Below are 16,816 nucleotides of genomic sequence, written 5' to 3' on the forward strand. Positions count from 1 at the left end.
ACCACTGTGCGACATATGTTATTTGTAAGATTTAACTTTATAAGTATAATGTGGCATGGGTACGGTGTGGCAAGCGAGGGTCCGAGAAGGCGTATTCAATGAGAAATACTAACCGGTCAATAGCTAATAGGATTTGGCGCCAATTCGAGTCAGTGTTTATAGTGTTTATACAATATAATAATGTATCCACTTCATGAAATCTATTAATTTTTTTTTTTGTGAAAAGTTGTATATTTATATCATATTTAATACCATAGGTACCTATATGATTTTGTTTACATATCATTATGTACATTTAAGTTGTATTTGTATTATAAAGATATATTCACGTTAAGCTATTAACAGTAATATTTATGTCATATTAAATTTTTTTTTTTTTTTAAATAAAACACTTACTTATAAAAAGGAAAACAAGAAGTTTAATTAAGTAACTATTTAAAAAGTAATTTGTTTTAATTTTGTATGTATCTATTAAAGGCATTTAAGCAGGGCAATGAGTTGTGATAACGATTGTTACATTTTATTCTACACCCACCTATATAAAACAAGCCCATCATTTAGATTGACATTAAATTTTACACAAACAAGGCCCTGAAGCCTTAACTTGTGAAATAGAATGTAATCTTTTGCCCATAGTCCATACAGGCATACAGCAACTATATTATATTACACTTGAATACGACATTACATCGATATTAATAAAATCTTGGTACACATTTCAAAAACCAAGGTGTATCGATTTCATTGAATTATTTAATAATCTATATATTTGCGTGAAACTATGTCTAAGTTATAAAATTGTATCAGGAGACCATTGTTTCCTTAATTTCTCATGTAAAAGTTATTGTAAAACTAAAGTAGGTATGTAGGTAGCCAGGTAGGTACCTACTTATTTTGAAGACATGCCTAGCGGCTCTAGCATACATGGTGCATGACTAACCTAGTATGAAATGTTACAGGAGCTGTAGTCATAAGTTATGGACCTGATTAAATAAACAACAAAACAAAACAAATAACTGTATACTTATAATAAACTTCTTTTTTCCCTTTTTAAATAAGTTATTTTTACAATTTATTTCATGTATAAATAAGTATTAAATAATACAATGTGTAACTAAACTATCTTTATAAATAAATACAAATAAAATAAAATAGTAATAGACGTATATTATGTATAAAACCTGTCGTAAGTATTAAATATGTCATAATACTCATACACACTCGTGTAGGTTGTAGGTACCTATATTTTAAATAAGTAAATAATAATAATTTGTGTAGTAAATACTAAATATAGTAATTGAATGACCACTTTGTAACTAAAAATACACGATATCAAATTGAAGTTGGTCTTTCATGAAAAAGTGATTATTTCGCGATATATTTTATGTCTCAAAAAGTGTAAAAAAGCAGTTTTCACTTTATAAAATGTACTTACAACTTTTCATGAACAGATTGAATACACCTATACGGTTATACCTATTCAATTAAACACTGTGCAGATGTTATATTGTTATAATAACACTTAATATTGTTAATTAAATATAGACGCGGATAGTTTACACCCGCTATCGGCTCATTCAAGGTTCCAGTTATCCGACATGCCAATAGAGCTGCAGCCGGAAAAATCATTGAAAAAACGTTCGTGGTTCTTTTTGGCTTGGGTCACTAGTCTGGACTTCATCATCGAACCTCAGAGTACGGATATAGTGGACACTGACCGCCAAACAGTTTTAAAAATTGTATTCATCTCGACGTGTTCTATTTTAGGCTTTTGTTACGTGGCTTGGTTAAGCCTAGTGACCATGTGCTACCTGTATAACTGTTGGGTAATACCGTTGCGTATAACATTTCCTTATCAGACGCCGGAGAACCTATGGAAGTGGATGTTGCTAGACTATTGCACGGACGCAATAAATTTGCTGGACACATTTGTGATCAAACCACGAATCATGTACCTTAAGGACGGGTTTTGGGTGCGTGACCTGAAACTCATCGAAGTCAACTATTTGGAAAAACTTCAATCGAAAGTAATATTATAGACTCAGCATGATTAAATTAGCGTTTAGCGTTCAACAATTTAATATAATCGGTTTATTACGAACATGTTTATGAAAACAATACCTATGTCAGTACCTACCAGGTACATTGGGACTAGATAGTAGATACTGCAAATATACAAAATTAGGTTAATATTATATAATATTATAAATTATTATATATAATATAATACCTATATAGCTGGGCATGATTTGAAAAAAAAATCCGTTTTATGTTATTTACAATTAAAACGTTATTCAACTTTTGCGTTTATCGTTATACAGAATTAAAAAGTTATCCAAGTTTAGCGTTTATCGTTATTTAGAACTAAAACGTGACACAAGTTTTGCATTTATCGTTATTTAAAATAGGGTTAATAGAATAATACCTATTAAATTTAAAAATAAAAACTAATGCGGGTAGGTAATGGCCCGGGTACGGAATATAATATAATCAATTCTTAGATTGTTTGCATGAAATAAATATTTCTACGAAACCATTAGATCTTTTAAATAAATATATAGATTTAAAATATTTCGTTTTGCGTTAGATATATTTCGTTCAACGATATTCTACAAATTACATTTTGTATTATTATTCGTTTAATGATATTCTATAAATTACGTTTTTTCATTATGTTTTGTTTAATAATATATAATATATATTTTGTTAATCGTTGTGTTTTGTTTTGCGGTATTTAATTATTTTTGATTATCGCTTTCCGTTATAATTACGTTTACAAATTTCAATCGTTTTTTGTAAAATATAACGTTACTATAACGTTTGCAAGCCCTGCTATATGGTATACATGTATTCTGATACTCAATATTCATAATGGGTTTTGAACTAAGAACTATTTATTATATTTAATATTTATTATTTATATAGGTACCGATGTACCGCTCAATTAGCAACATAAAATAACTATTTGAGGATTTAAGTGAATTATTAGATTCTTACACGAAATAAAATAAAATAAATCTGTAATAACATTAAAATTCAAACATTCACTATTAACGTTGTGCCCATATTTTACTAGTCTGTTCTAAAAATGTTTTAGAATCCAAGCAATAAATGTATTGATTTTACAATGATGTACCTATTGGTCCTATTGGTGTGTGTGTGTGTGTGTGTGTGTGTGTGTATGTGTATGTTTTTTTTTTATGTTTGAAGACACTGTTTAATGTTTATTCATGTATTGACAAAAAAATTATTTTTCAAAATCTATCCTGATAAGAAAGTGAATCTAGTTGAAACTTTGGAAGCAAAAAAAAATCAATCGTATATACCTACTTTAAATTTGCACCTAATGTTTATATTAGTGTAGATAATCTACTCAAATGATTTTTAATTTTTCATAATTTTGACAAATGTTGTCAAAATTTGAACTTTAAATGCTTTTAAATAAAAAATCGTGACTACGTATCTTTTAAATAGAATTATTTTCATAACAGCTTGCTAGGTTACTCGCCTTGTATATAGCTATTTTCAAGCAGTTTGACACAGCGAAAAAATTTTACTAACATTTATTGAAAAAAAAGGCGATACCGTCGTATTACCATATTCAGTGGCTGTCGGTTGAAAATCGTAACATTGTACAATGTATTATGTACCTACGTCCTACATTAATTATGATGCGTAGGTAGGTACACGGCCAGTAGAACGCAAATTAGATCCGATAAAGCACGATTGAGCATAGAATATTTTATGCGACGTTGCCACTTGCCACAATGTCAAATTCACGTTGCCAAAATTTTGTAATTTATTATATCACGTATTATTACACCAATTATTATGATACCAAACTTAAACGAGTCGCGAGCAGTGAGCTCAGCCCAGCATTATTGACAATGTAATCGATTAATAAACGAGTTCCGGTGCAATAAATATTATAGTTTTATCCTACAACGTTTTAAACATTTAGCCATTAGATCTCCCACACAAGGTAGACCGTAGACCCCAAATAGCTACTTAATTTAGCAATCTACCCATACTTAGGTCAGTAAAAATAAGCTTAAAGCTTTGTACTGTATATCACAGGTTTATCCAGTAAACATTTAATAAAACTATTAATATTTAATTGAGAATTTCAAGTAGGTATATACGATTGATTTCAGATTCTGAGCGAAGCGATGAATGTATTGATTTTACAATGATGTGTGTTTTTTTTTTTTTTAATTTTTTTTTTTTTGTGTCTGTCATCACCTTTTAGGACAGTAAAAGTGCTTGAATTTTCTTCAACAGTAACTTTTCTGATAGGAAAGTGAATCTAGTTGGTACTTTGGGGGGTCAAAAGTAAACATTTTCCAGTGGTTTTCAAAAGCGACGTGAAAAACAAAAGCAAAATTAAGGAAAAACGGGAATCTTTACGCAAAATCTGTTTTCGAGAAAATCGATTTTGGTTTTTGGTGTAACTCTAAAACAAATGACCGTAGGAACATGAAATTTTGACTGAATGTTTATATTAGCATTTTCTATACACCATACAATTTTGAAAATATTTTGAAACTTTTTGAGCTGTTTACGGACATTGTCAGTTTTCAATTTTTTTAGTTTTTTTTCTATAAATATCAATAAAATTTTTTTTGTTTGGTAAAAAAGCGTGAAAATTGAATATAAGGCTCCTGATAAATCATTCTAATAGCAGTCGAAAAATATTAAAAATACATAGGCACAATTTTTTTTTATAAGTATTTAAAGTTCAAATTTTGACAACATTTATCAAATTTATAATTTATTAATTATTTTGTAGTTAAAAATGTATAAAATGTTTAACTTTTATGGCTAAGGATTGAAAATTTAAAACAAGGCTCCACATAAATAGGTTATATATAAATTACTTTATTCACAATAATATCATGAAATATACTTGGTAATATCATAGGCTGACTGACCGTTTTCGCTCAGAATCGTTTTTCTTATACAATGATATTATATCATTGAATTCAAATTTAACACCATCCATTACAGTAACCCACTTGTAACCTACTGTACAGCAGAGAGACTTCCACTTATCCACCTTTTAGATTCTGAGCGAAGCGATGAATGTATTGATTTTACAATGATGTGTGTTTTTTTTTATTTTTTTTTTTTATTTTTGTGTTTGCCATCACCTTTTAGGACAGTAAAAGTGCTTGGATTTTCTTCAATAGTAACTTTTCTGATAGGAAAGTGAATCTAGTTGGTACTTTAGCCACTTATCCACCTTTTTTTTTTGCTTCCAAAGATTCAACTAGATTCACTTTCTTATCAGGAATGATTTTGAAAATTATAAGCATTTTCTATACACCGTAACATTTTCAAAATATTTTGACTTGAGCTGTTTACGGACATTTTAAGTTTTTAATTATTTTAGTTTTTTTTTCTATAAGTGTCAATTAAATTTTATTCATTGGGTCAAAAAAGCTTATAAAGTTAATACAAGGCTCCTAATATATTTTTACAATGGCAGTTGAAAAATATTAAAAATACAGTAACAATTTTTTTAATAAGCATTTTTAAAATGCATTTAAAGTTTGAATTTTGACAAAATACGTAAAAATTACGAAAATGTGCTAACTATTTTGAGTTAGAAATTCATAAAAATGTATTTTTTTAAATCTAAGATTTGAAAATGTAATAAAACATTTCTCATAAGATTGCCTACCTCAATAAAAATAAAAATTAAATTAAATTAAAATAATAAAACACATCATTGAGAAATTAATACATTGATCGCTCCAGGGCTGGCAAACGTTATAAGAACGTTATATTTGACAAGAAACTATTGAAATTTGTAAACGTAATTATAACGGAAAGCGATAATCAAAAATAATTAAATACCGAAAAACAAAATATAACGATTAACAAAATATATTATATATCATTAAACAAAATATATCGCAAAACGTAATTTATAGAATATCATTGAACAAAAAATAACGCAAAACGAAATATTTTAAAATTTATTTATTTAAAAGATCTATTGGTTTCGTAGAAACATTTATTTCATGCAAACATCTAAGAATTGATTATATTATATTCCGTATCCGGGCCATTAGTTATTACCTACCCACACTAGTTATTATTTTTAAATTTAATAGGTATTAAGGGGATTCCATACCGTGATGTTCTGTTTTTGTCTAACACACGCACGTCAAAGGATTTTAGACGGACACTTTTCCAAACATATCAATTGATATAATGAAGTGATAAGAATTCTGAAAAAAAGATTTGAATTCATCGTCAAGTCTACTTGAAATCGACTTTACCACAATTTTTATTTTTTGATTTAACTTCTCCAAAAATTGAAATACAAAAATGTTTAAATACTCTTTTTTAATATGACGTTTTCTGGAATTTGGGGGGATAATATCAAAAATGTGGGAAAGTCGATTAAAAGTAGACTTGACGACGAATTCAAATCTGTTTTCAGAATTCTTATCGCTTCAATAGATCAATTGGAATGTTTGGCAAAAAACACGTCTAAAATATATGTCGCGAGTGTGTTAGACAAAAACAGAAAATCACGATATCGAATTTAAAAAAAAACCAACATCATTGTAAAATAAAATTATTTATCGCTCCACTCAGAATCTAAAATTAAAGTTTTTTAATTTTTGTTGTATGGACATCCAAATGACGAAACAAGTCAAGTCAAGTTAAAAATATATAATATTATTATTTCCCAAATGCTGTGTGGGTAATGGGTGTACACTATATATAGCTCAAAAAGCGTCAAAATTGTTTGAACATTTTAACATCTAAATAAAATGCTAATATAAACATTTAAACATTTGGTGATAGATTTCAGCACCTACAGTAAATTTTTTAGTTACAACAAAAATACAAATCAATATTGTATACAATTGGTTTTAACTAAAAAAATGTTGTAACCCGATTATTTTGAAAAATACTGGGAATTTTTTTCATCTCTCATAATTCCCAACTAGATCCAAAAAGCACATCATTGTAAATTCAATATATTCATTACTCCCCTCAGAATCTAAAATTAGTTATTAATTTATTATTATTTTTTGTAATACTTATATAATATAATGATTTTATTTTTAGTTGGACATAATTTCCCTTCTGCCGGCTGACTTGATATGTATAACACCAGGGTTAACTTCAGAAATGTTACCTTTGATGAGACTAAATCGAATAATTAAGGTAAAACAATAAAGTATTATAGTACAATTTATAATTAGTTTTCGCTTTAGACATTGATATTTTGAAAGTTAGTAGAACAAAAAATTTTCCAGTGTTTGAGGAAAAGTTGTTACTTTTCGTGTATACAATTTTAGGTAGGTATACACTATTAGGTATATACTATTCAGTTAATGCAAAACTGCATCAATACAGTTATTTAATTTGTTTTTGTAGATAATCAGAATAAAGAAAATAATTCGTGATTTTATATATTTTTGACCTATGTCGACTATTGTCGTCCATATAATTTGCATTAATAGGTGCACATTTAACTATAATATTATAAAAATGTATAATATACATATACCTCTGTTATAAAGATTCAGACGTTTTGGGAATTCTTCGACCATTTTGATAGCGTTCTATCGTCACCGTATGTAGTCCGAGTAACAAGAACATTGACGTACATGGTCTACTTAGTGCATCTAAATGCTTGTGCGTATTACTATGTTTCGGTTAAAGAAGGGCTTGCTACGAACAACTGGGTGTTCAACGGTCAGGGGAACGCGTGAGTACAACTTTAACAAAATATAATTTTACATTAACGATCGGTAATCAAATTTATACTTGCTACAGTTATGGGGCTGGGATAGACGCAATTTTGGGGGGTGATTGGGGGTGCTTAGCATCATCGAATTTTTATTGACTATAATATTATGCCATAGGTATTTAGATACAATTATTTTTAAGACCTTATCATTTTCATAATGTATTATTTTATAGATAGGAAATTGTTTATATTAAGATTAATGCGAAGGTGTATGAATGGAGGGGGTGGGGGAAAATCTTTCCACTGATCACTTTAGTCGACATAAATCTAGCACCCCATAAATTTAACCTAAATTGCGCCTATGGCCATTGATCAGTGGTACAAGGGTGGGCTTAAGAGCGTTACATTTAAAGCATTAATGTTTTATTTTTTTAAATATTTATAATCTGAAAAATATATTAGGTATATAAATACTAATTAATTTTTTATTTTTTAAAACATTCGGGTACAAAATCAGTAAACATTTAAATTATCAAATATCTTTATAGTTTATATCTTATATAATAGGTATAGACTATAGGACTATATACTATTTGTATTTACTAAATTCCATTGCAACAGTATAACCAAAACCATAGACAAGTATAAACGTTCTTGCCATTCAATTTATATTACACTGCAGGTATATACGCTGTTTTTTCTTCGCCACCAAAACAGCAACTTCCATCGGGAAAAATCCACATCCGGAAAACGAAGCTGAATACTTGTTCATGACTGCTAGCTGGCTGATGGGCGTTTTCGTGTTTGCGATTTTAATCGGACAGGTATGTATTATAAATATATCGTTATAGCGCAGTACAGCACTTAAATAAATTATGTCTGAATTTGTATCTGTATCAGAGGTATACTCGGGGGGGGGGGGGGGGGGGGGGGAGTGGGGTGGAATGAGGGTGTCATAACCCCTTTGGCTTATTTTTATACATGGTAATTTAATATAAATGGTATTAAAGCAATGAAAGTATATTGCCGCTATAATATAATAAGTGGTCTGAGACATGCAACTGATCCGTAAAGTTTAAAATATTATTTTATACCTATTATTCTACAATAATTATTAGTGCAGCCTAAACAATTTCCGGTACAGAAAATTCAAAAATTACCGCTCGCTACGCTCTCAATAATTCATTCGCAAATAATTCACTCGAATAATTTAAAGAACATGTTATTTTACCGTCAACCTTCAAAATTTCTATTTAGACACGCATTCTTGTACCTTTATATACATAATATACGTAATATTTTGACCTACCGGATTACAATAGTATAATTTCGTATTCAATCCGTTTTATCCAGATTCTTGGTTCCAAACCATTAATTTGTCTAAAATGAACTAGTGCTAAAAGTAGAAATTAAAAATTGTCTACGATGAGTCTCGTATGTTTCTTTTTCATAATTTAATTCTAAAGCTAGTTATGAGTATTTTAAAATTCTAAATTTTTCGAACATTTCAATCCTAAGTCTAAATAAAGTAGAAAGGCAATTTGTATTCGTTATGTTCTTATTCGCGTAGCGAACTTACATGCTGGTCTATTTTTTCGTTTATACCTATCATTGATTTTGCAATATATTATAAAATCAATGGTGTATACATAGGCGTAATTTGAGGGGGGGCTTGGGTGTGCTTAGCCCCTCCAATTTTGAAATTACCAAACCCAAATTTGTTCATGTTAATTTACATTTTAATAGTCATTATGTTTAAAAAAACAGTTTTTATTATGTTATTTTTATTTATATTTATAAATAATATTATTATTTAAGAAACTAATCATGTGATATTCTGATGAAACGTTTGTGTATGTAGAGTGTAGACGGGTAACACGTAAGACGTGTAATAAAAACATAAAATCATAGTGAACATTTTAAATTTAGATTATTTGTAAATACCGTAGCGGTGTCGATAACACCCGTCCGTACAGCAATTCGGCGAAAACGCATCGCTGGACACATTTGCAGCGTGACAAAATATATTACTCAAAATACTCTATGTGTCTATGGACAAATCCCAATCCACTATTGCCACTGTCATAATTTTATCATTGATAATGATAGTAAATAATTCTATTTATACTAGTGACCAATGTTTTGGAATTGCTATTTGCTTATATTATTATCGTCTACATAAGTCAACACTGCCACCCTGCATTCATTAACAATTAACCGCTCGAATAGACAACAGTGAACGTGTGAATTCGTAAGTTTATTTGAAAGAACCATTTGGATTATTTTGTTTTATAAGTAATTTAGTCATACACTTTTACTCATAACAAAATGTTTTCAATATTTGAAAAGTATAAATATAACAAAAAAACGACCGTTTATGAAGCTAAGAGAAATATCTGCCACTACCAGTAAGTAAAAACCTATAAAATCTCTAAACTAAATTTAAAGTTTGCACTGTTATCTGTCTCAGTGGTATTAGTAAAGTTATTTTACACTCTTACCATTGTTTTCATGTTCACACTTCCAATCAGTTCAGCTACTTGTGAAAGATCCTTTTAAGCCTTAAGAAAAGTTATAACTTGGCTTAGGGTATCAATGGGTCAACAGAGATTAGTAGATTTGTCAATATTGTATATTGAAAAAGACTTGACCAATCAAATTGATGTAAATGAAGTATACATATTTATACATATTTATATACATATTTTTGCTAAAACTGAAAGAAAAATAATATTAGAGTGACGTGTAAAATTTAATTAAATTTAAAAAAAAATGTTTACTTATTAGTTATTGTGCTTATTAATTAATTCTTAATTAAATAATATTATACTTTCCAAAGCATTATAGTCAGTACTAAATATTTTAGGTAATTGTTGAATGGGTATTGTACGATTTCATCCTCTGACTATCTATAACCATATGATAATATGACAACAAAAATAGAGGGGCTTCAGCACCCCCAGTTTTTTCATTGAAATTGCGCCCCTGGGTGTATAAGAACTTAACGTAGGTATTCATACTAACTGGTGATTTTTACCTGCTAGGAACTTAGGTTAAATTAACATATTACCATTCGATTTTCGACCACCTACTTGTGACGTACAAGTTTTGTTTAATTTATTGTTAGATAGTAGACATGCCTACCTAATTGATAATTTTATCGAATACCAGTACCAAAATCTAAATATAAGGAGCGGCCTAGTGGACATCTGCACACACCTGCTCATCAGCCAAATCGTTCTTGTAGTATATTTTAAGTACAAGATGTTAGGTGCATAACACCTAATACATATTATATATTATAGGTATTGTAATTTGCATTATTGGTGTTTTTATGACGTGTCTTTTATTATTGTTTTTTTTATATTTTTATGTTTTCTTATAGATACGTGACATAATAGCGACGGCCACTAGATCTCAAACCGAATACAGGAAACTTCAAGACGAAACGTTAGAATATTTGAGGAAATTAAACATACCTCCACGAATACGACAACGGGTGGAACAATGGTTTTCGTTCACTTGGGAACAGCAAAGAACTTTAGGTGGATAATAATACTCGTATTATATTTTATACTTAATAAGCATGAATATAGATTGTATAATATATAGGTAACATAGGCGAAACTACTGGTCGGGCCAATCGGGCCATCTACCTACAGACCTATAATGGCTAATACTGACTGGATAACATATACTGACCAAATAAAAAACTGATTTTGTAATCAGAAGTTTTTTTCATTATTATCATTTGGCATGTCCTAATAAATTTTCTAGTTTCACCTATGCCTATAAATATTAATATGCATGTTCTCCAAGGACGGTATGTGAAAACATTTCCGCCCGGGAAATTTTATTAGTCCAATTTAATGTTTTCGCCATTATTTTCAAGTTACAATGTACTTTGAGAGGAGGGAGTGGCTTTAGGTGTTAAACTTCCCGAACATTTTATAATAATATATTAATATCAATATATAAATTATTTTTTAATAGATAAGTATAAGTATGCCTATAATTACTGTTATGGAAACTTTAAACCTCTCAAAATGTGTTCCTATAGATAAAGTTGGGTGTATTTACACTTGTTTTAAAAATCACAAACAAATAATCTTTACAGTTCTCTTTTTGAATTATTTTAAAACAAATTAAAAAATTTAAGTGGTTTATTGATTATTTTGTACAACAATTTTAAATAATCTTACAACACAAAACCGGCCACAGACGCAGAGGTTTGATTATAAAATTCCACTACATTTTGTCTAAGTTAAAAATAGAAGTTATATTTGTTAATAATGTAAAATCAAAATATCTAAAATTATTACATATAGTATTTTATACAAGTAAACGTATGAAGTATATAGAGAGGTAATGTTAATAAGCCAGGTCACCCCTGCACGCGTCTTTAATAATTATATCACAATATTGATTGGAATTAATATATATTTAAATATTTTATATTCTTCGTTTATGAATTATATGTATACTTACCCACTAACCAACTTTTTTGGTTTTAAAAAAACATTTTTTATAAAATATATAAGTTATTCATAAATAAAATTAGCAAAAAAAATTAAAGCGTTTAACTTCATTTTTGGAGACGTTTCAGATGCTCGCCACTCGCCAGTCAACATAAAATGCGCTTGATTGTACATTGATTAATGTTGATGAATTAATTAATTGATTAATGTACCTATGCCTCTATTCTTGAATGTTATTTATTTTTTTCAAACAGATGAAAATCGTATTTTGGACTCTCTGCCACATAAAATGAAAACCGACGTAGCCATCAACGTGCACATGAAGACGTTGAACAAGGTACAGTTGTTCAAAGACTGTGACAAAGCATTATTGCGAGAGTTGGTGTTAAAACTGCGACCGATATTGTACTTGCCAGGAGATTATATATGCCGCAAAGTGAGTATTAGGAACTACTGCTACTGAGTATTAAGACTGTTAAGTGTTGTAGACTTGTGGTTTGAACAGTTTGGTGCTGCAACCATATAGTAGGTCCATAAATATTAGATAAGTACCTTACTCTATTTTTTTTTTTTTTTAAAGTTGTATAGAGCATATCTGTACTCTGCAGCATACTTACATGGCTATAGATATACCTGCTGAACGCGTATTGGATTCAAAATGCTGCATTTTAATTTTTTAAATTATACGTTAAGAAAACAGCACACCACATTTGTGTTGTCTTGTCTCACAAATGTCCAACGTAAATACCTATCAAATTTGGGTTCAGATGGACTAATTTTGTGCTGAAAGCTTTAATATTAGAGTAAATTGACCTATAATCCAACTTAAAAATAAGATTATTATCTAAACAATAGAGCAACTTAAAGGGTTTGATTGATACTTTAATTTTAAAGTGAATTATATAACAATGTAAAATATTGAAATGTTGAAATGCACATAATAATTTACTTCAAAAATATCAATACAAATTTACGAAAGGCCTAGATAACATTCTTACTTAATTTGACAGTTCACTCTAATATCAAAGCTAATAACACAAATTAGCTTTGTATTGTATATACTAATACGTTTATAAATTATAAGAAAAAAACAACTAGTGCTGTATAGTGACTATTGGAGGGTAAACTGTAAACTGAGGGTATACGCAGTATACCATCTAATCATTACGAATAAACACCGTATTTATTTTCTTAAAAGTATTCAAATACGTATTCTGAATACTTTTATTTGTATTTTTTATTCATTAAAAAAATACTTTTTTCCAATCCAGAAAAATAGTTTTAAATTTGTGACAAGACATATTATAAATCATGAACATTAATTTTATTCTTTGAACGAAATATAATATTGGCCCATGATATTATTATTTTTATAAGCACCAATGTGTTGTATCCCGTATTGGCCGTATTATATGTGGTCAAAATTTATAAATAACTTATGATTACGTTGTATTTTTAATTATTAATTAATAAATGTTAATTACCAACCATTCAAAAACTGACAAAAACTAGTTGTGAAAAAAAGTATTCTACTAGTATTTGAATACTTTATAAAGTATTCGAGTATGTATTCTGAATATATTTTTAAAAAACTGTTTGAATACGTATTCTGAATACCTTAATTGTCATTTATTCGAATACAAAATAAAAGTATTCTTTACAAGACTGATGGTCGTATTCTCTATATTGTAGTGAAATAATATAAAATCATATATATATTTGTACACAACATGTATTTTGTATATGTACACAAAAACATCTAATGATAATTGGTTATAAGTCGCCAAGCCTTTAAATTTTCAATTTTTCGTACTACACACTATATTTTAATTAAACGTTAACCTATATAGCCAGTGATGTACACAGATAATAAAAACCCTTCTGAAAAATTGATTTTCTTTATCAAGCAAGTCCAAACCAATACTACAATAATTGTTTATGTAAGTGACTGTTTTTGTGATTCCAGTAAATAATGTATTTTAAACACATATTTTAACATGTGTGATCAATGCATTAATATATTATAAGTATATACGAGGATTCCTGCACATGAATGGAAATCAATGCGCGCAAGGTTCTAGAAGTTTAATAACATATTATGAATATTCGATAGGGCGAGGTCGGCAAAGAGATGTACATTGTGAAAACCGGCCAAGTGCAAGTAGTCGGAGGTGAAAACGACGACGAAGTATTAGCCACACTCACGGAAGGATCGGTGTTCGGCGAAATCAGCTTGTTGAGTCTATGTGGTACTAACCGGAGAACGGCAGACGTCAGGTAATAGCCAATTAAGGTTATATATATTATATAGGCCATCAGTAGTGTAATTGCGGGGGGGCACGCTTGCCCCCCCTCCAGAAATGTTTGTGGAGGCAAAAGTATCATTTTGTCCCTCCAAATAATCTACATTTAAAAAGTATTCTTAATAAGACTGTTAACATAATATTAAAATATTTTTTTCCTCAAATTACTTAATAAAAGTTTATATTTATTTTCGGTTTCTCTTGTAGAACTATATTATGTTGACGTATTGTCAGTGTTATTGTCAGTATTGTCAGTGTTCGTGAACACGTTATTATCTTGAAATCGCGATTATGAATACAGGAACGGCCGAACGGGAGGTTAATTTTTTTGCCCCCCCTAGATTTTTATCCAGTTACGCCACTGTAGGCCATTATATTCTGCGGATAATAGGCACTTCAAAGTTCAAATTATATTTATTCGGTACCTATAATTTGATGGTGGTTGAAGGTTCTGTTATAAATGACAACATGGCGTATTTGTGGGGACTGAATATTTCGTTGCCCTTGACGGAATTATTCTAACTTACAAATGGAGTTGTAAATTATTATGTGAAAATTTTTTTAAGATGAAGAAACCAAAAATCTGTTAGGTAGTTAGTACATTTGCAAGCAATGTGTATTGACAATATACTTTTTATAGACTTGAGGTAATTTTGAAGGAGCGCGATTGGTTCCGTATGGTATGGATTTCATTTCGTGAAATGGATACCTAAACCGTCATCAACGGAACTTGTTCCGTCATTTGGATGTCCATATAACAAAAATTAAAAAACTTTAAATTTAGATTCTGAGTGGAGCGATAAATAATTTGATTTTAGAATGATGTTGGTTTTTTTTTTTAGATTAGTGTTAAATTTGAATTCAATGATATAATATCATTGTATATGAAAAACGATTTTGAGCGAAGACAACCAACCTACGATATTTTATTTCTAAGAATATTTGATGATATCATTGAGAATAAAGTAATTTATTTACCTATTTACGTGGAACCTTGATTTAAATTTTCAATTCTTATAGTTATAAAAGTCAAACATTTTATAAATTTTTAACTACTTCATTTTAGATCATGAGCGGAGCAGGGTTTGCATTTGAAAAAAAAAATCTATTTTATGTTATTTACAATTAAAACGTTACACAATTTTTGCGTTTATCGTTATTTAAAACAGTGTTAAGGGGATTCGATACCGTGATTTTCTGTTTTTGTCTAACACACTTGCGACATATATTTTAGACGTGTTTTTTTCCAAACATTCCAATTGATCTATTGAAGCGATAAGAATTCTGAAAACAGATTTGAATTCGTCGTCAAGTCTACTTTTAATCAATTTCCCCACATTTTTGATATTATCCCCCCAAATTCTAGAAAACGTCATATTAAAAAAGAGTATTTAAACATTTTTGTATTTCAATTTTTGGAGAAGCTAAAATCAAAAAATAAAAATTGTGAGAAAGTTGATTTCAAGTAGACTTGACGACGAATTCAAATCTTTTTTTCAGAATTCTTATCACTTCATTATATCAATTGATATGTTTGGCAAAGAATCCGTCTAAAATCCTATGACGTGCGTGTGTTAGACAAAAACAGAAAATCACGGTATGGAATCCCCTTAATAGGTACCTATTAAATTTAAAAATCATAACTAATGTGGGTAGGTAATAAGTAATAACTAATGACCCGGATACGGAATATAATATAATCAATTCTTAGATGTTTGCATGAAATTAATGTTTCTACGAAACCAATAGATCTTTTAAATAAATTAATTTTAAAATATTTCGTTTTGCGTTATTTTTCGTTCAATGATATTCTATAAATAACGTTTTGCGATACATTTTGTTTAATGATATATAATATATTTTGTTAATCGTTATGTTTTGTTTTACGGTATTTAATTATTTTTGATTATCGCTTTCCGCTATAATTACGTTTACAAATTTCAATAGTTTCTTGTCAAATATAACGTTATTATAACGTTTGCAAGCCCTGGAGCGATCAATGTATTAATTTTTCAATAGTGTGTTTTTTTTATTTTAATTTAATTTTTTTGTAGTTTTTATTGAGGTAGGCAATCTTATGAGAAATCTTTTATTACATTTTCAAATCTTAGATTTAAAAAAATACATTTTTATGAATTTATAACTCAAAATAGTTTGCACATTTTCGTAATTTTTACGTATTTTGCCAAAATTCAAACTTTAAATGCATTTTAAAAATGCTTATTAAAAAAATTGTGACTGTATTTTTAATATTTTTCAACTGCCATTGTAAAAATATATTAGGAAGCCTTGTATTAACTTTATAAGCTTTTTGACCC

General features: G+C 28.8%; 1 protein-coding gene across 2 annotated transcripts in view; it reads left to right on the forward strand.

The window, feature by feature from the left end:
• LOC132934457 (cyclic nucleotide-gated cation channel beta-1) overlaps positions 1-16,816 on the forward strand; it is a 33,798-nt gene that overhangs the window by 14,914 nt on the left and 2,068 nt on the right. For both annotated transcript variants that reach the window (XM_061000757.1, XM_061000758.1), the window contains 8 exons: positions 1,546-1,695; positions 1,768-2,027; positions 7,090-7,188; positions 7,548-7,735; positions 8,400-8,541; positions 11,103-11,262; positions 12,450-12,631; positions 14,309-14,472. In XM_061000757.1, the coding sequence (XP_060856740.1) occupies positions 1,546-1,695; positions 1,768-2,027; positions 7,090-7,188; positions 7,548-7,735; positions 8,400-8,541; positions 11,103-11,262; positions 12,450-12,631; positions 14,309-14,472 (1,345 nt within the window). The remainder of the gene's footprint in view (positions 1-1,545; positions 1,696-1,767; positions 2,028-7,089; positions 7,189-7,547; positions 7,736-8,399; positions 8,542-11,102; positions 11,263-12,449; positions 12,632-14,308; positions 14,473-16,816) is intronic.

Source organism: Metopolophium dirhodum, chromosome 1, assembly GCF_019925205.1.
Source record: "Metopolophium dirhodum isolate CAU chromosome 1, ASM1992520v1, whole genome shotgun sequence".
In the NCBI taxonomy this organism is placed as follows: Eukaryota; Metazoa; Arthropoda; class Insecta; order Hemiptera; family Aphididae; genus Metopolophium; species Metopolophium dirhodum.